The sequence below is a fragment of the Panicum virgatum genome, chromosome 8N, assembly GCF_016808335.1.
Source record: "Panicum virgatum strain AP13 chromosome 8N, P.virgatum_v5, whole genome shotgun sequence".
Taxonomy (NCBI): domain Eukaryota; kingdom Viridiplantae; phylum Streptophyta; class Magnoliopsida; order Poales; family Poaceae; genus Panicum; species Panicum virgatum.
In genome coordinates, this window is record NC_053152.1 from 11,127,795 (window position 1) to 11,148,318 (window position 20,524).

Here is a 20,524-nt window from a genome sequence, read left to right on the forward strand (position 1 = left end):
TGGCTTTTTTGCGTTTACGGTGTGGGATCTAAACACACCCTAAATCTCGGCCTCACCACTTTTCATTCACCTTTACTGTTTGGCGCTGTTTCCTTTTCATCTTTGCTATTCAGGGGGGAAATGCGGCATGCCGCAGCTGCCTGTTCGCACTAGTATCATAGTAACAAAACGATTTCTGATTATATATATAACACTGGCGGTCAGAATTTGCACCCGCTAGTGCACCGAACGGAAAACAGATTTTCAAAGGTGGGCGACACAACAATACTGCCACCAGAAATATCCCTGCTCCCAGTAGCGATCAACATAAGCAACCACCGCAAAAAAATGGGCATTTCCGTTGGGGTCACTTAGGACTAGCGCGGTTGAAAATACAGACATCTATATACTATCTACTAAAATGCCAAGAATTGACGCGAGCCTTAGCCCCACGTGGGCCCGTGAACTGTTCATGCAGGACCCACATGGGAGATACATACTCTTCAGGTGGGCCCACGTGGGACCCACATACATTTTAGGTGGGACCCACGTATTATTTAGGTGGGGTCCGCGTGGGACCCACATACTATTTAATTGGGTCCCGCACACATTATTTTGTGGGACCCACAGTTCTATTGAGTGGGTCTCTTTACCTTTAAAAAAGTATTCTTTCCAATACTTCAAAATATAAAATATATTTAATTATTTTTTATATATATAAATAATTTATATACTACGTTCACATATGGTAGTCCTACTACTTTTTGGACTTTTCACTTTCACTTCGTAAACTCGCAAAATATAATTGATTCATTCATTCATCGCTAATCTTATCTTTTTTCTTAAAAAACCAATAATCAATGTAAACCAATCCATTAAATATACCTACTAACACAAAAAAAATTCTAAAAAATATCTATACCTCCATACTAGAAGGTTTCGGATTGGTACGCTCTCGGACTGTAATTTTTAGATTTGATTTAATACATCGATATGATGTTGCTTTGAGTATAGTAACGGATAATATTTTTCCACTATTATTTGATCAACATTTTGGTATAGACGCGCATAGCGCGCCAACTACTCTTCAGGTGGGACCCATATGGGACCACATACTTTTTAGGTGGGACCCACGTACTATTTAGGTGGGGTCCATGTGGGACCCACATACTATTCAATTGGGTCCCGCGCACATTATTTGGTGGGACCCACAGTTCTATTGAGTGGATCTCTTACCTTTAAGAAAATATTCCTTCCATTACTTGAAAATATAAAATATATTTAACTATTTTTTATAGATAAAAAATAATTTATATACTACGTTCACATGTGGTAGCCCTACTATTTTTTGGACTTCGCTTTCACTTCATAAACTCGCAAAATATAATTGAATCATTCATTCATTGCTAATCTTACCTTTTATTTCTTACCAAAACCCATAATAAATGTAAACCAATCCATTAAATATACCTACTAAAATAAAAAAAAATCCTAAAAAATATCTATACCTCCATACTAGAAGGTTTGGGATTGGTACACTCTCAGACTCTAAACTACTATGCTTATTTACTGTAATTTTTAGATTTGATTCATTACATCGATATGATGTTCCTTTGAGTATAGTAATAGATAATATTTTTCGACTATTATTTGATCAACATTTTCGTATAGGCGCGCATGGCGCGCCAACCTAACTAGTTTGCACTAGTGCTTGCTTTCTAACGGCTGCTTGCCACACTCGGTTTCAAAAACAGAATCAGATTTATATCTTATGTTTGCTCAGGCTCAACTTCCACACGATGCCACGAGTGAATAACAGATACAATGTTATTAAATAAACAGATACTATTCTTACAAATGGACACAAATAAAGGTCTTAGAAGAAAGCACAAGCAGAACACAAATTCTCGCAGCGGATTTCCATTCTCCACAGGAAGATTGATTGTGGTCACATTCGGGCGCAGTTGGGGCAGCCACGATTCTAAGGAAACCAGAGCAAGCAGCCTTTTAACTCACAAAACAATAATAAAGCGCTCCATATATACATATATTTAACATACTATACAAGCGTATATTGCATAAACATGCATAGAGTACACGTACGTTAACAAGGGGCTCTTAATAAACATGTGCCGGTGCACCAGCTGGCCAAACCCCCGTGCCTTTCCACGCTGCGCATACGTTTTGCCTTGCTGAACATCCATCTTGCCGGTACCGCCCGCCTGCATCTTCCTAACCGTACGCTATACGCACGCACCTTGGAACGCCACCAGGCCGGCAGTACCCTGGCACGGCTGCTGCAGTGTCGTCGGCGATCGGGCAGCGGCAGATGGTGGAGCTGCGCCCTAGCACTTACGACGAGGAGTACCGAGTACAAGAGAAATCGGTCCTGGCGGGCCCCTCTGCACAGTGCCGAACGGAACGGAGCTCTGGTTGGTGGCTGTAAAACTTGCAGGGTTGGTAAGCAAGGCGCGCAGTTCCGCGACCTCTCCTTGGAGCCTTCGGTTCTCCTGTGTTAGCGCCGCGCAGCCACGTTTCAGGTTCTCGCACTCCTCCTTGGTTTGCAGCAGCTTTGTCCTGAGATATTATTGAATTCACGGTATTATTATATTATGTAAAAGAATTTTTTGGTACGAGAAAAACAAGTCAACGACATATATATATACATGCATGTATACATATACATATATACACACACACACATACTCTCCTCACATCCCAAAATAAATGTCATTCTCGCTTCTGGGAGAGTCAACCACTTTTAACTTTGACAAAATATATACAAGAAAATATTAATATTTATAGTACATAATTAGTATCATTAGATAGACCGTTGAATATATTTTCATAATAAGCTTATTTGGAGATACAAATGTTGCTAATATTTTCTATGAACCTAGACAAACTTAAAAAGGTTTGACCGACACGAATACCATAGCGACACTTATTCTAGGATGGAGGTAGTACCCTAACTTTTACTAGACACCAAGATATGCATTATCAATGAGAAAAAGGGTCTATGATATGCACTACCGAGCTCTTCTGTTTTGAAACCAGATGGCCACTTGCCGCGGTCCAAGGTTGAGCTGGCTCGCTATGTCACTATTCTGTCTCTGTAGTATTCCAAAACAAAACAAAACAAAATTAATTTAATTCAATGAGACATGCATATTCTAACTTCTTACGTATTTTGTTTGTAAATAAGAAGAAAAATAAAATTCCTGTCAATGATCGATAGGGCTTGCATTCTACAATGACTGTCTGATATAAGCTGTATATACTCAAAATTTCTTTTGATAGTTGAGTTGTTTTCATTTTTTTTTAAATGCGGTATTTAAATCTTAACATATCAGGACTCTTTTCCAAAAATACAACAGGACATGTAATTTCTTTTTGACAGAAATGGGGCCATATAGTAATCAGAACACCTACTGGCGTCACAGTGCTGTGCTCCTTGAAGCTGTCCTCCAGGAACCCTGTCCTCCAGGAACCCATACTGCTCCTTGCTCAGCCTCAGCTTTTTCTCGGTTCTACCACCAAACCCACCCTTGTCTTTAGCTGCCTGGCGCACAGGAACTTCCACCCGCAAGGATGAGCTCACACTCCCTGTACAGACAAGGACTTATCACCGTACGTCCAGAAGAAGAACAAGAACTTTGGCTCTTAGGGCTTCTCCAGTGCGAAAGTAAAAACGACTCATCGGCCAACGTGGCATGCAGATGAACCAAGTCAACCATCCGAGAGAACAACTCATGGAGGAGAGGGAAGAACCGCTGCAAGGTTTGGAGTCTGACTCGTGGTGAATAAAAAAACAAATTTCTCTCACCTATCTGACCGAATCCAAAGCTTGAGCGAGCGGCTGTGTACGCCCGAAGAAAGCAGAGAAGATTACATAAAGAATTTGTGTGCAATTTTCTATTATATTATGTGGGACCCATGGCACTTTTTTTTTCAAGAAATCGATTCCTCTTTGCTACTCATAGAGGTCCCTAACCTCGCCGATTCGGACACGTAAAGAAATTCTTTCGTACCTGTTTCTGCAGAGGCAGTTGGTTGAGGGCAGCCTTGGTAAAGATCCTCTTCCTGCACGTCTTCTGGTTGCATGGATGTCTTCAGATTGTCTAGTTCGTCTCCTTTGGCTGTCCGTGCTCCTAGTTCTAGCACAAGCTCATCATGGCCTTCTCTATCGCCTGCGCTTGTACATGTCAGAATATGCATGGCAGTGCCCTTGGCTAGAGCTGGAGAAACCCCTAGACTAAGCTCAAGCTCCATGTCGGAGAATAGGGAGGGGGCTGGAAATGATTCGTAGAGAAAGCAGTAAGCAAGCACCATATTTATAGTACTGATGGGCGAATAGCAAGACTTTACAAAAGAAAATAATTTCATAGCGTGCCTAACAATTTCACGTATCCGGTAATAGGTTAGATTACAATAATGCCCGGTAATGTAGGCAACCTAACACTAGTAGAGAACAGACCTTCAATTTTTTGTTTTAGTCTCGGCCAGAGTTAGGCTAGGGACTAATGGGAGCATTATTCCTGATTGGAGCCACCAACTAGGACTAAAATGCCCTGCCCAACGGATAGGGCCACAGGCTTTTGTTGGCGGGGACTTTCAGTCATGGTTGGTGGCTAACTTTTAGTCCCGATTGGAGCCAACAACCGACCTTTAGTCCCGGTTGTTGACTCCAACCGGGACTAAGCGAGGTTAACCTTTAGTCCCAGATGACGTCACCAACCGGGACTAAATGTCAACGCTATATATCCAGCATTTTAACCCCAGCCCGAGCCATCCAGTACAATTGTTGCTCTCCGCTGTGTGTGTTCTTGCTTCGGGTGAGCAAGTTCTTGCTCTCGGCTATTGAGAAGATCTTCATTCCTCTATCCATTATACTTTCTGAAGGTTAACAACTTCATCCTCTCATCTTTTGTTGCTAATGTAGCTCATTTCATGGTTCAAAAATAAATAGAGAAATTTGTGATTTCACGGCTAGAGAACTGACCTCTAGTACTGGTCAGTGTTGACACTGTTTTTGGACACGTATCAAGGAAGGTGATTTTTATGAAGGGAAGGTGGCTGATTTGAAAGAAACCAAAAGATGTACAGGGTTGGAATCGGCCGATAGGAGTCCGTCCGATGAACCAGTGGAATATGCTGTGAAGATGCTGATTTGTCTGTTCTGGTGCTCGGCCGATGGAGAGTTGCCGATGAAGTCAAGGAGAAGAGGATCCGGACTCTATGAAAATCTTGATGATTCGGTTGTAGTATTTAAAGTAGTTTATCTTTAATTAGTCTTTTCTTTAGACTCAAGTAATGTTTGCTGTGATCGGCTAGGACTTGATAGTGCTAGGCTATAAATATGAGTTGTAAGGGACCGGAAAAACTTGATACACATCCAATACAACAAACTTTACAATTACTTTACACTTTTCGGCGACTTCGCCTTTTCTTCTTTTTTTTCGACGAGTTCTTTCAAGTTGATCAAGGACGCTTCACATTCGAGCGACTTGGTTTGCTGGTGAGTTTTCGTTTTACCGAGTATATTTGAGCTTTAGCTACCGGGTGCATCGCTGTGCCTTCGTTCAAATCAATTCAAAAGTTATCGAATTTATCTAGGCTTGGACTTCCGGGCGCATCGCTGTTGTCTCGTCTGGATTTATTCACAGTTTATCGATATCGGCTAGATTTGTAGGTTTTCCTACGCTTTTTGGCCATTATCAGATCAATCTGCTAAAAACATACTAGATCGGCTTTAGGTTTTGCAGTAACACTTTTGTCATCTCAAGAGCTGGTTTAGATTTGTTTTTAGTTTACATCATCTAAGTTGTACATTCGCAGCTTAGATCTTGTTATACATGTGAAATCGGCTACCCTAAGCCGGTTTCGTCGTTTAGTGCATCGGCTGATCCTGCCGACGCGCTCCTTTACTACGCGCTTGCATTTAATATTCTTTTGTCACTTTCTGTATCGACAGAGCTTGCCGATACACTTATCTGAGAGATATTCGGAATCCCAGCCGATACGCTCTCGAATTTGACTTTGTTTTCTGCCTTGTCAATTTCAGGTCAAATTGACTGGCACGCTTGGTTGACTTTTCCGTGCTTGGCGAACACTTGCCCTCGGATTCCAGTGTGTTAATTTTTGCGTCAACACATCTTTTGGCACGCCCAGTGGGACAGAAAGCTTCAACATGGTGGACATTACTGATAAATCTGCGGTCAGTGAAGAGAACCAGATTCCTGTTCCTGAGGACAAGCTCAAAGAAGAACAAAAGAAGGAATATGAAGAGCTGGTGGAGAAATTCAAACGTGAATGCCTCAAGTCGTACAGCATCAACAGATCTGGCGAAGTGATCAAGAAGTTTAATCTTCCAACATTCCAGCCATTGACAGAGGCTCAACATGAGAACAAGATGATGGATACAGTTGGCCAAGCTGTAGCACAAGCTTTCATCAAGAGTGCAACAGTCATGGGCAACACAGTTCACAATGCGGTGGTCAAGACTTTTGCTGAAGACACGTTTCCAGGTTGCATGGGTCCTTGCTACATAATCAGATGCAATATATTCCCTTGGAGGTGTCTATGGCAGCAGCTCTGTCGGCTCCAAATAGCCAGGCAGGGACAAGCAACAGTCAAACCCCACCACAGGTTGCTACTGCAGCGTCAGCAGTTACAACAGATCCTATCTACTCGACTACACCACCTATTGCTACATCTATGCAAGATGGGTCTGCGTCCGTTTTTCCTAAGGGATGGAATCCTACTACTGGGTTTGGCATGCATCCAGATTTCTTTTCTACGCTACCCAAGATGCAGTTTAAAACACCGGTTTCTCAGCCGATGACCTCTCAACCTGATCCATCAGCTACCCAGCCGATGAGTGCACAACAGGATGCATCGATAATGCAGCTGAATGCGCAAGGCACATGGAGTACACAGATGGCTGCGCAAGCTAATGCATCGGCACCACCGCCGATGACCCCACAGCAGCGTCTCGCGATTATGCTCCAACCCCAATCTCCTACTGAAATCCTTCTGTTGCAGTCCCCTCACCAGAAAGGAGTCAACTGGGTTTTTCATGATCAGGCTACTGGACAGTTACGGTATGTCAACATGCCGTACATGGATATTACTGGTCAACAGTCGGTTAACCCATCGGCTCCACAGCCGACGATGGCTCAGCAGATACCCAATCAGATGTCCCAGCAAGCACAACAGATGCGATCGGCTCAACAGCCGATGAATCATGTAGCTCAGCAACTTGCAATGATGACCAACGCAGCGAGCGTGGCTTCTCCCCAACAGACGCCAAATGTTGAAACACAAGTTGATTGGAGCACGAAGATAGCTGAAGTGATGAGGGAGCAGTTTGGCTTAAGGCCGAAGCAACAATCTGTTATGTACATGACTCCCAATGCTCCGGCTTACAATCAGATTCCTCTCCCACACAAGTACAAGATGCCTGACTTCACAAAGTTCTCAGGGCAGGGAGAAGTATCTATGATGGAACACATTAATAGGTTTCTTCTACAGTTGGGAGAAGCGAGCAACTATGATGCACTCAGAGTCCGTTTGTTCTCTTTGTCTTTGTTTGGATCGGCCTTTGCTTGGTTCACTACTTTTCCAGCAAATTCCATATTATATTGGGCTGATCTGGAGAGACAATTTCATCAATTTTTCTACTCTGGGATTACTGAATTGAAGTTGACCGATTTGACTAGTTTAAGGCAAAGAAATGATGAATCGGTCGTTGCTTTCATTCAGAGGTTCAGATATGTCAAGAACCGTTGCTATAGTCTGGTTTTGTCCAATCAGCACTTGGCGGAAGTGGCATTTAATGGGCTCTTGCCGCACATTAAAGATAAATATGCATCGCAAGAGTTTGAGAGCATTAGCCTGATCGCGAGTCGGATGACAGGAGAGACTCGATTCTATGAGTCTAAGAAGCCTTTTCAGAAAAAGATAAATTATGTGGAGTATTCTGCTAATGATGAATCTGAAGAGGAGCAAGAAATGGTCGCATCGGTTGAGTGGATACAGAACAGCAAGAAGCCGGTGACGTATCCATTTGGGAAGAAAGAACCTGAGTCATATGGGTTTGACATTACCAAAGCCAACAAAATCTTTGACTTGTTATTGTCGGAAGGGTTGATCAAGTTGAAGCCATATCACAAGATTCCATCGGAAGACGAGCTCAAGAATATGAAGTATTGCAAGTGGCACAATGCCACGTCGCATGATACAAATGAATGCAAGGTTTTCCGATAGCAGATTCATATGGCTTTTGAAAAAGGGAGATTGAAATTTGAGGTTCCCAAAAAGACGATGAAGATCGACGGACATCCTTTCGCCACGAACATGGTCGACGTGGCCAGGGACAAATGTTCTTCGCAATCCAAGATTCTGACGTCATCATCGGCCAAGAAATCTGGAGCTATTGATCCTAAAGCACAGATAGTGGCCGATGAGGTCAAAAAAAAGGGTCCGATGGAGGATGCTGGACGTTCATCGGCACCGCGTAGGCGTGTCGCGTCTCAAATTCTGTTGAACAAGTTTCAGAGTGATCGTGAAAGGCGGCAGCGTAGAGAAAAAGAGGAGCAATGCGAGCAAGATCATTGGAGGTGTCCTTTCTTTGTCTACTGCTAGGAAGAAGGGTTGACATTGCCATCGGCATATGATTGTCCCGAGTGCAATGGTCAAGGTAGCTGATCATATGAAAGGCCACGTCATGAACCCTATCGGCGTGAGCGCACTCCTGTGCATGATCGGCTAGGAAAAAAGGTATCGGTGCATGATCGACTGGGGGGCAGAACCATGCTACGTGATCTTGCTGGAAGAATAGTACCCGCACATGATCAGCTGGAACAGATGGCCGATGACAGAGTGCAAGATGATCAGCCGATGCGAAGAGATCCAGAGCGTGAGCCTGATCGCATGAATCAATCTCAATGGTGTCCAGGAGGTTTGACCAGGTCTCAGAAGCGACGTGTTCAGAGGTTACGCCAGCTGGAGATCATAGAGGAAGAGCAAGAACAAACTGTGAACAGGAAAGGAGTCAAATCACAAGTTTGGCATGCTAAGCCTAGAGCCGATGATGATCAAGATTCTGAATCATCGGTTGCGCCAATTAACATGGTTTTCATAATGCCAAATAAGTTTATGGCGCCAAGTGGTTAAGATCATGTACCAGAATTAGACGAAGCCATGGCACAGTTGAACTTGGAACTGTTGCCTGCAACGTTTGAGAAGCCAGAAGACGGCAAGAGGCAACATCTTAAGGCACTGTTCTTAAAAGGATTTGTCGATGGCAAGCCTGTTACAAAGATGTTGGTTGATGGAGGTGCAGCTATGAATATAATGCCTTATGTTATGCTACGCAAGCTTGAGAAGAATCAGTATGATCTGACAAAGACTGATATGATGCTCAAAGATTTCGAAGGGGTCGTGTCTCCTGCTTTGGGGGCATTATGCGTCGATCTCACAATTGGCAGTAAGACCCTTCCTACTACTTTCTTCGTTATTAATGGCAAAGGTTCATACAGTTTGCTACTGGGTCGGGATTGGATACATGCCAACTGTTGCATTCCATCTACTATGCATCAATGTTTGATTCAGTGGGTTGACAATACTGTTGAAGTAGTATCGGCCGATTCGTCATTATGCGTGGCATCGGCTGAAGCCCATATAGTGAGTTATGATCGGATGAATTGTCTTTCTGGTCAAGCATGGGAGAAGGATTTCTTTCAGATGGCTGATTATGAAGTCACATCGGTAAAGTCGGGAGATTCTTCGGATGAGTCTTGATCGATGAAGGGTGTGGCCGATTGTAGTATCGGTCGGATTTATAAGTTATAGCCAATACTAGGAAGTATTGGTTTTAGTGCAAAAAATATGTAAAAGACGATTTGTAAGTTGGATGCATCGGTTGTAATATGGCCGACACGATATGAGTCGACCTTAGAGCAATAAATCACAAAGACAGAGTTTCTGGAATTGGATCATGTTTGCAATTCCTAGAGATTACAATACAAAGAGTGCCTTTACAGTAATCCTGGAGCTTCCCGGATTACTTTTATCGCACGCAGGCGAATTTGATCAATGTTTGCAATCACTTGATTATTATTCACCGAAGAGCTACAAATCGGCTGGAGTCTCTTATGGAGTTGATATGCTTGATGAGCATATTTCTGCTTATCTTCTTGGAGTTTGGTGATAGCCGGTGGAATCTGAGAAAGATTGTGATCTGCGATGTCTATTGCTTGGTTTACCCGATTAAGTTCTTGCAGAAGAAGATCACATTCAGCTTCCAATTTAGCTTTGTTCCTTAAGATGCTAGCCTGGGTGTCATTCAGGGATTTGATTTCACCAACAGCCAATTCTGCTAAAGCTTTGAAGTCGTCCCTTTCTTTGATGACTTTTTCCTGCTGAAGACGATCAACAAGTTGTTTCCGGGCCTTGTTGAATTGTGCACGATGACTCTCGATGAAGGCTGCAGGAGTTAGTGCTTCTTCAATTGATTCTGGAAGCTTGCCCTCCAGTTCTTCTAAAATGGTGCGGATCGGCTGTGCATTCTTGATCAGTTGGCCGATGTCTTAATTTAGGAATTGGAGAGATTCTTGGAGTTTGGCCTTGATTTCATCCGACAATACAACTGGATCGGCCGATATTGCTTCTTCTCCTTCTTCTTGGGAAATAGCTCCGATTTGAAAAGAAAACAGGCTATTGTCTGGAGATCCTTGTACCTAACAGGGAGATGTGATTAGGATGGCCGATGGATGCAAAGGGATGATGAAATCGGCCAAGGGGAAGAATGCTTACTTGCTTCAGGCATATTTCCTCTATGTTGGAGCCAGCAGGGACGGGGAGCTGCGATGAATAGCTCGGGATTATAATGTCCGGTTGGCCCGATAGCGCATGGTCGGCAAGCTGAAGGATGATTGTCAAAATATACATAATGTATTTATGAGCAAGCTTTGGAATCATACCTGTATCAATGGAGAATTTGCTTTGGATTTCCTGGGAGCCGAAGGTGAATGCTGTGCCTGATGAAAATCAAAGGAAAATAATGCCAAATTCAGGATCATTGGAGAATTTAAATACTTGCTGAGTAAGCATAATAATACCTGAACATTTGATGATGTATGAGGAGGTGTGCTATGAAGATCTTCTTCTCCTCCAAATTGGTGTTCAGGGGGCATCTTAATTATAAAGCAAGGATGTTATCAGCATTCAGATAAAATGAAGACATGGGGGTTCAGGCTTTTACCTTCTAAAGAAGAGGAGGGAAGGTCGATCAAAGTGTCTGTTTGGAGTACTGCTACTGCTGAAGATTTGCCTGAAGATTTCTTTTTCTTATGAGTTGTCACCTTGGTATTAGATACCTTGCGTTTTCTCCTAGTGGCCACATCTATTAGAGTTGGAGCGCCATAGCCGATATTTGACTTATCAGCTGGCAAGGCATAATTGATCGACTGACCGCTTCTGCTTATCGTTGGAGGATCATTACTGTTATCCTATTCAGGTGGACGTTAGATACAAGTAAAGAATATTACGGTACAGCATGGGGAACAGGGTTGATTTTGTACCTCATTATCGGTTGTCCGATAATTTTCATTCAAGGCCATTTAATATAGATTGGCCGATTTGCAGAAGATATGCTCTTGCTATTCAGACCACCATTGGATGAAAGAGGTAGCAGCAAAAGGTGCAATCTGCCAATCGGCTAAGAGTCTCATGTCTACATCAGGCTCCAGATCTTTCAGCCGACTATAAGAGAGAGCGCTATTGAGAGTTCCTCTGAATTGGACTTTACCGACAAAGAAGAGAGAGGGGGGCACTTGACCAAATCCCAATTGTCTGGCTGCCACTGATGGATTATAGAATTCATAACTGTGGATATTTTACCAGCTGTGAAATTAATTGGCAGAATCCTTGCAGAGATTATTTCCTTCATGATCTTGGTGGCTTCTTCATCAGTTTTCCATGAGTCAAACTGGAACTTGAAGGGATTTTCATACATGGCTTTTTTATCCTGATATGCAAACCAGATAGTGGAGATGTCTGGGAACCCATTGTAGAAGGACTTGAAAAAGTCAGTAATGCCAAGGGTCTTGGGATCATTGGCAATCATGATAACTACTTCACCAAATGATGTGCATCGGCGAGTGATGGTTTCTTCTTCTTCAGAGAAGTTTTCTGATGGGAATTCTATCTCTGATAATTCAACTGTCATAGTTTTGTGCATGTACATATGCAGCCACAACTGGATGAACCACCAGGGGCCTCCCAAGTTGGTGATCGGCTGGTTCTTTCTGAGTCTGGATGATACTTGATGAAGCAGGTGGTAAACTGACCCCAGAAGATGTTTGCCGAGAGGAACAAGATTGCCAGTAGCCAGAGTTTCTGCCAGCTTGAGATTATTATTTGTTGGGCCAACTGCTTTGCCACAGAAGATGAATTTCTCAAGCCACATGTTGAGAAAGGCAGTATGCTCTCTGTCAGATACTGATCCGGTCTTCATATTCTTGCCGATATATCCTTTCCATCCGCCGATGCTTTTTGTTTCAATCTTGAAAGATGTTTTTTTTCTAGCAAACGGAAAGGTCTATCAGGAGCGTTGATATTCAGGCCAGTGAGCATCACAACATCCATCAGGGTAGGTGTCATTGGCCCATGGTTAAACATGAATGCGTTAACAGCGTCAGACCAAAAATAAGAGGCCGATATGAGCATCGGCTCATTTCTAATCATTTCCGATAAAGATAAGTTCAGACATTGGCTGATATCATATTGTTCTCAATTGGTTCTCTGAGAGAGGGCCATCCTACGGAACCAATTTCTCCACTCAGGAGTGACGCTCAGCCAAGATCTAAAGGCCTGAGACCAATCTAGATTCATATCGGAGGACTTCAGGGGGATCCTATTGGTTTCTCGATTGATTATGCTGGTCAGATCTGGGTTTCCCATAGGGCCTAAACAGATCATGCTGGCTTGGTTCTCTAGCGGAATAATCATATTGCCCCTAAGATTCTGGAAGAAAAGGGCGGAAATAAGAGACGCGACTGAAGAAATTAGAAGGGGAATAGAAAGTAGAGATACAGGTGGGGAAAGAGAAATGTACCTCTGGGATCTTGGAGATAGACGCCATCGCTGGAAAAGTGGTTCTTGAGCTTGAAACCCTAGGAGGATGTTCTGGTTGCAATGGCGGTGGCGGAGCAGGTGAGTTCTTGAGCAAGAGAGAAGGCGGGGCAATTCTACAGTAGAAGTCCCAGCGAGAAAGGAGACGCGGATATTTATAACCTTTACCCAAGGGCAAAATGGGAATTCGGTGCACTGTTTGTTTCGGAGACAGTGATCCGTTTAAACGTTGGCAAGCATGATTAGAATTAATTTCGGAGCAAAATAAATTACTCCGAAACTGGCGGGCATGTGTTAACACCGTTTTTTGACACATGTCAAGGAAGGTGATTTTTATAAAGGGAAGGTGGCCGATTTGAAAGAAACCAAAAGATGTACAGGGTTGGAATCGGCCGATAGGAGTCCGTCCGATGAACTAGAGGAATATGTTGTTGTTGTCGGTCGAAACCCACCGGCGAGCAGCGACAGGCAACACGAAGAGCCGGGAGGTTGCCGGGGCGCTGGCAGGCACTGCTCCCTCGTCGACGGCCCGCAATTCCAGCACACGCCGCGGCTTGTGAAGACGCAGGGCGTGCCACCTGACCTATACCCGATCAGGAAGGTGGGGACGTGCTTGCGATGATTTGCCTGCATACACAAACACGTGGAAACATAAATCTGAGCCGTGGTCGGCTCCCCGGGATGACTCTTGCATCGGCTTTAAAGAGCCGATCGAGTCCCGGTGTTAGATTGGATCTGCATCTATCCGGATATCGATAAATAAAGCGAATGAGTGTAAAGCTGCTTCGATTAAATCTAATTGATCTAATCCATGACGGTAAAAGCTTCACTGCTAGATCGGAATATTCTACACGTGATTGGGCCTAATAAACGTAACAGATAACTAAACCATAACCAAAACAGAGGCCTAAGAACTAGCAAAAGCTGATTCCCGGATCAATTCCCTGTTAAGACTAGAGCAGAGGATCTAACACGCCACCGGATCATCCAACCCGTTTGCAAGGCCTAACCTAGCAGATATTACGCCAACTCTTAAAAAAGAGCAAACCATAACAGATTAGATCTACCAGAGGTAAAAGAAGCAGGGTGTTGCCTTTACGCAGCTAACTCTATGCAACAAGAGCTAGAATAAGATGATGACATAATCGCATAAAGGCAACATGATGTTCGTAGATGATAAGAAACAAAGCACGATAGATCTATTAAAAGCCATGCTACAAACATCAAGATAACTAGCATTACTCGCCATAAAAAACGCTTCAGTACGAGTAATATCAAGGTAAAAGCAAGAACAACGCTGCCCTGATCGCGAGAAGCGATCAGGGCAGCATGGCGCTTACTTGGATGAAACCCTAGGATTAGGGGTGGCGATGCGCCGAGATTGTTGTTTGCGAGACGTGATGACGTTCCCTCTTTCATGAATAACATAGGGTACATATTTATTGTCCGGAGACTTGGGAAACAATCTAAACTAATCTTGTCCCGATCGGACTCTATCTCTAATCTTGAACTAAATCTAAAGATACATAGCCCATGTGGCCCAAACGCTCACGCAGGAGCCGATTTACAAGCCTTCTTTAATCTCCTGCTTCAAGCCCATCTTACTTTCGGCCCATAAATTAACCCTGTTAATTTATGGCAATAACAGCTGTGAAGATGCTGATTTGTCTGTTCTGGTGCTCGGCCGATGGAGAGTTGCCGATGAAGTCAAGGAATGAGAAGAGGATCCGGACTCTACGAAAATCTTGATGATTCGGTTGTAATATTTAAAGTAATTTATCTTTAATTAGTCTTTTCTTTAGACTCAAGTAATGTTTGCCGTGATCGGCTAGGACTTGAAAGTGCTAGGCTATAAATATGAGTTGTAAGGGACCGGAAAAACTTGATACACATCCAATACAAAAAAAAAACTTTACAATTACTTTGCACTTTTCGGCGACTTCGCCTTTTCTTCTTCTTTTTTTTCGACGAGTTTTTCAAGTTGATCAAGGATGCTTCACATTCGAGCGACTTGGTTTGCTGGTGAGTTTTCGTTTTACCGAGTATATTTGAGCTTTAGCTACCGGGCGCATCGCTGTGGCTTCGTTCAAATCTATTCAAAAGTTATCGAGTTTATCTAGACTTTGACTTCCGGGCGCATCGCTGTTGTCTCATCTGGATTTATTCACAGTTTATCGATATCGGATAGATTTGTTGGTTTTCCTATGCTTTTTGGCCCTCATCAGATCTATCTGCTAAAAACAAACTAGATCGGCTTTAGGTTTTGCAGTAACACTTTTGTCATCTCATGAGCCGGTTTAGATTTATTTTTAGTTTATATCATCTAAGTTGTACATTCGCAGCTTGGATCTTGTTATACACGTGAAATCGGCTGCCCAAAGCCGGTTTCATCGTTTAGTGCATCGGCTGATCCTGCCGACGCGCTCCTTTACTACGCGCTTGCATTTAATATCCTTTTGTCGCTTTCTGTATCGGCAGAGCTTGCCGATACACTTATCTGAGAGACATTCGGAATCCCAGCCAATACGCTCACGAATTTGACTTTGTTTTCTTCCTTGTCAATTTCAGGTCAAATTGACTAGCACGCTTGGTTGATTTTTCCGTGCTTGGCGAACACTTGCCCTCGGATTCTAGTGTGTTGATTTTTGCGTCAACAGTCAGCAACCCCCTATAGTACCGGACAGCTAACCGGTACCGATTGGTCGGTACTAAATGCCACGCCATTTAGTACCGGCCAAAACGCCAGTACTAAAGGGGTTATTTAGTACGGGTCGGTAACACGGACCAGTACTAAATGGCTTTGCGCCTAAAAAATTAAAAAAAAAATTGAGGAACGGCCGGGAGGCCCCCGCACATGCGCGCGTCCGACGCGCCCAAGTCACAAGTGATGCGAATTTCACGGATAATATGCGCATGCGCGATCCGTGGGATTCGAACTCACGACCTCAAGCCTCGCGCGAACCTTCTTTACCATCTCATCTATGCATCGCATATGACTGGGTAGGAGATACTTTCCTTTTGAAGTAACCCGTGGGGAACTATTTAGTATAGAGCCAAGACACCGACCGGTACTAAATGGCCGCGCTATTTTAGTACCGGGCCAAAACACCAACCGGTACTTGGCCCGGTACTAAAATGGCTTTGTACCAACTTTAGTACCGGATCAAAAGTTAACCGGTACTAACGTGCGCAACAAAAGCTCATTTTTCTAATAGTGTTTTTAGATTAGGAATAATAATAGTGGAATTTATTTATATTTATATATTATTTCTACGTGACCCTAAACATTTGTAAATAATCGATTAAAATAAATTATGTGCCAACAACTAATTTGTATGTATATATATATATATATATATATATATATATATATATATATATATATATATATATATATATATACTGCCTTGTATTTATCTTGGCACATTTTATATATGTTTCTTTATATATATCGGCACTATATATACACACACGGAGAGTATATTCCGTGGCCGGCTACAGAATACCTTATTCTATGGCCAGGCAATCCAACGACCCGCATTGGTCTGATCTGCTATCCCCGCAAGCTGAGCCAGGGCGAGAGGGTTACGAGCAAGCCGTGCTTTCCGAGCCGAGCGGTTGAGTAATACGCCAAAAATTTCCAATCCATCATTAGCGTCATTAATTGTACGGCTTTATGACCGGGCGAGAGGGAGTAGGGCGTCCAGGTGCATAGCTTCCGCAGACATCGCCTCCATGGGCGCGGGGCAATGATTCCTACCTTCCATGGGGACGCTTGCGTCTTTCATATATTGCCGTAATTTCTACGAACAAAAAAAAATGAGGCCCTAGAGTCTGGAGAGCAGCTATAATCGATGCTCGACAATGGACAGCTGCAGTTCAATCTGCATCTGCAAGCCCTGCAACATCATCATCAGGTATCGTAATTTGATTGTGCTTGAAACTGCGTTGACAATCCATGTCGCCGTTGTCTCAGGTGCGGCGTTCGTAACTCCGGCAGCTTACATGGATGTCGTAACTCCGGCGGCCTTCCGTGTTGCCCCGTCGACCACACGCGTCTGATCATCAACACTGATGGTGACGCGATGACGCTGAAGGCCGTGGGGAACAACTTGACATCTCTGCCGGGGACGATGGTGGCAATCATGCATTATTGTTTCTTGCAACATGTAAATCTCAACGTTTAGCATGTAGGGCTTTATTTCCAAGCTTTTTGACAAAGCGTGCATGCTAAATTGCTAATGCGATACTGGACTCTTTGTCTATCTTGTTCGGACAGGTCATTTGCATTAGCATTTACTAAAAAATTATGATTTGATAGTCCTACTCCTATTATGTACGAGAAGCTAAATAGATATGCTGTATGAATGTGCAACATGATGAATAGTAATTTCTTCGATGTTGTTGTACGAGACAGACTCTTCATGATTGATCATATTCCCAAAGGGCGCGTTACCATAATGACAGCTAATTATCGTTAATTGAGTACAATGATTCGGGACGGCAAGTTACCACATTGTGGATTTTCGATGTTCGGATGAAACCACTTAACTGATGAGATAGGTAACCTTATTAATCAAATTATGATGATTCAAATGGTTCGAGATGATATTTAGAACGGAAGTTTACCACAATTTGGCTGCTTTATTTTCTATAGGACCAAATTACTATAATGATGAGAGCCATTTACCACAATCTATTTACAATAGTTAAATTTGTTTGAGATGATAAATAGGATGTAGGGTTACAATAATTATGATGGAGGGGCACTACATCTGTGCGTACTGAGGACGTCATAAGATTAGCCTATTTTACATACTGTTCCTCATTTGCACAAACTAGAGTATTTGAGAAAAAAGAATTTGTATTTCAACTGGCGACAATACTCTGCATAAAGAATTAATAATGTTGTCTACAGCTTACTCTGTGCTTTTCATGTCACCAAATTAAAGCAGGGGATTCCTAGATGTTGCAAACTATTTTGTGCCTATGAATTTAACAATATTTGTATCTTGCTGAGATAAGGAATTGGAGGCCGTGAGTTGCACGAATTTGTAGATGCAAAGAATTATTTACGATAATGTTGTAAAGAGTGGTAAGCATTAACATCATCACTTTATTACCACAATGGCTTTATCTCTATACCAATTAAAAGTATTTCACACAGGCGTGCTGAGGTTAACAAAAAAGGGTTCCTAATCCAATATTACCACAATTACGGCAATGCCTTCAGATATGTACCAGATCTTTGTACAGTGGGTTATCACAATGGAAGAAAAAAGAGAGTAGGACATAACAAATTCACAAAATGAGGTTTAGCATGGCATCCTAATCTGAGTTTTTTTTTCTCATAGAACACGCTGTCGAAACCAAACAAAACAAAACAACTACAAATAAGATAGTAGCTGGGTATTTGTATTTATGTTGACACCAAACATCAGGATGAAAGACCACCAAAGCCATTGTACTTCATTGATGTGTTAAGAACAAATCGGATGACGTAAACTGAGGCATGTTTCGCTGCATGTGTTTAGTCATCTTTCTCATTTTAGTTGGGCTTCTCAGATGGCCGTGCAAACAGCATCACCGGTGCAGCCTCATCATGTCTGGAGCATTTCTACTAGTCTTCTGGACCTGATGCCAATTGTGCTGTGGCATCAGAATCTCCAGATTACTGGAAGCTGGTCATCAAATTGAAGTCGATGCAGACGCGTATTTGTTGTTCCCAAATGAATCTAAGCAGACCTGGCCTACTATTTGCCCAGATGTCCTTATCACCTGAAATCATCATAATGAGAATGGTAGTAAACAATTGGAATTATCCCTGAGCCAAAAACAGGACGTATAAACAAATTATGCATTGACATACTCACCATACTCCTATCTCTCGTAACTATTTCCTTTAGAATATCTCTCGTAACTATTTCCTTTACAATTATATGTAACAAAAATTTAAGTATAGGCAAGTAGAGTATATGAGAAATTAGAGCATAATGCCACGTCGAAATGTTAAATTATATGTAACAGGAAAGCAAGGTTCATGAAAATATATTGGTGGTCACCCATACAGCTCAGTGAAATGTTAAATTTACTAAATGGGAAGCAAAGAATAGAAGAGAGTAGAGAAGCAAATTTACAATGTATACCATGACCATGGTAGAACAATGTTCAGAGAAAGAGAGGCCTAACTTGCAAAAATAATATGGTGACCAATGCTCATTTAGTACTTCGGCTACATGAATCTAAAACTGAGAAGTGTAATAGCAGTAAATTATCTGGTGAATTTACCGATGTGAAGAGACAATGAAGGCCTAGTAAAATTACGAGAACTATATATTTACAATGGTGTCTTGTACCTGAAATTGGTAGAATCAAAACAAAGCTGCTCACCCGAGAGCAACGGAAAAGAACCAAAACACATATGTGGAGCACACCGGACCTCTCACGGCCTCCACCTTGCTCAGTGACGGCCATCTACAAGACTAGAATGGCCCTGTCATCACGATAGAGCACCAGCTATCTCCAAATCTAACAAAAAGAGTAAAATAGATAAAAAAAAGCATCAAAATTTGGGCATGACGAGAAAAAAAGTGCCGCTGCTGCTGCCACAGGCGCATATCGTCGAACGCTTTACCTGCAGGGGGACAACCGGATGGGCGGATGAACAATTGGTGATTTTGCGAAGAGCCCTTACCAGAGCAGCTTGACAACTGATCTCCCGTGCGCAGACCAGTTTGGGGTGTCTCTGCTGCCAGGAAATGATGCATTGCCGGCCAGTCGCAGGGCCGCTCCAGATGAGGTCGCCGATTTGGGGGATGCTAGTATGGTACCGTCGGGACAGGAAAAATGGCTTCCGCTGCGACGCCGCAGACTGTCCGGAGCCGTCGATGGGCCGTCGTGGCACCCGCCCATGGAAACCATGATGAAGGCAGGAGGGTTGAGAAGGGGTAGTAGAGGTCGCCGAGCAACCATGCTGCGCCGCCGGTTGTCACTTGTCAGAAGGGGAAAGAGAGGAATTAGAAAGAGGAGAAATTTTAGGATGCCTTGATTAAGAGCAACCATGCTGGGTCAGAGCCGAGCCGGCTCAGCTCGTAGCCGTGCTGGGATGGGCTGGTAGCCGCGCAGGATGTTCGCGCCGGAGCGGGTGTTCAATCGCAATTACGAAGGATTGAATCCGGCCACAAAATTACTTATTCTGTGGCCAGCTACAGAAAATGAGTTATATATATATATATATATATATAGTTTTTTTATATGTTTTTACACGAGCGTATAGCTACTCTCATGTATGTATCTCATAATGTAGTATGTATCTGACCCAATGAAGAGCATGTATGTGAAGTATGTGATCAGACCTGATCATTTATGATCGTATATATTTTGGGTATGTGACTATACATAGAGTACG

The 20,524-nt window shown here is 43.0% G+C and overlaps 1 protein-coding gene and 1 long non-coding RNA gene across 3 annotated transcripts; both read right to left on the bottom strand.

The window, feature by feature from the left end:
- Positions 1 to 2,025: 2,025 nt before the first annotated feature.
- On the bottom strand, positions 2,026 to 3,995 carry LOC120686149 (homeobox-leucine zipper protein HOX7-like). The gene is made up of 3 exons (XM_039968322.1): positions 3,412 to 3,995; positions 3,013 to 3,092; positions 2,026 to 2,556 (listed from the first exon to the last, which is right to left on the bottom strand). The coding sequence occupies exons 1-3, from the start codon at positions 3,472 to 3,474 to the stop codon at positions 2,325 to 2,327; spliced, it is 375 nt and encodes a 124-aa protein (XP_039824256.1). The 5' UTR covers positions 3,475 to 3,995; the 3' UTR covers positions 2,026 to 2,324.
- A 14,299-nt stretch (positions 3,996 to 18,294) lies between these two features.
- Positions 18,295 to 20,255, bottom strand: LOC120686552. Of its 2 annotated transcripts, none has more exons than XR_005680234.1 (2): positions 19,811 to 20,255; positions 18,295 to 19,644 (listed from the first exon to the last, which is right to left on the bottom strand). It is a non-coding gene; the product is annotated as an uncharacterized LOC120686552 (long non-coding RNA). The 2 variants fall into 2 exon arrangements; XR_005680233.1 differs by having other exon boundaries at positions 19,751 to 20,250.
- Between the last annotated feature and the right edge of the window lie 269 nt (positions 20,256 to 20,524).

Coding starts and splice junctions, on each gene's coding strand:
- LOC120686149 (XM_039968322.1), bottom strand. CDS start 3,474: ATGGGTTCCTGGAGGACAGGGTTCCTGGAGGACAGCTTCAAGGAGCAC. Junction 3,093..3,411: donor AGCACAGCACTGTGACGCCA/GTAGGTGTTCTG, acceptor GGAATACTACAG/AGACAGAATAGTGACATAGC. Junction 2,557..3,012: donor TTTCAAAACAGAAGAGCTCG/GTAGTGCATATC, acceptor ATAATATCTCAG/GACAAAGCTGCTGCAAACCA.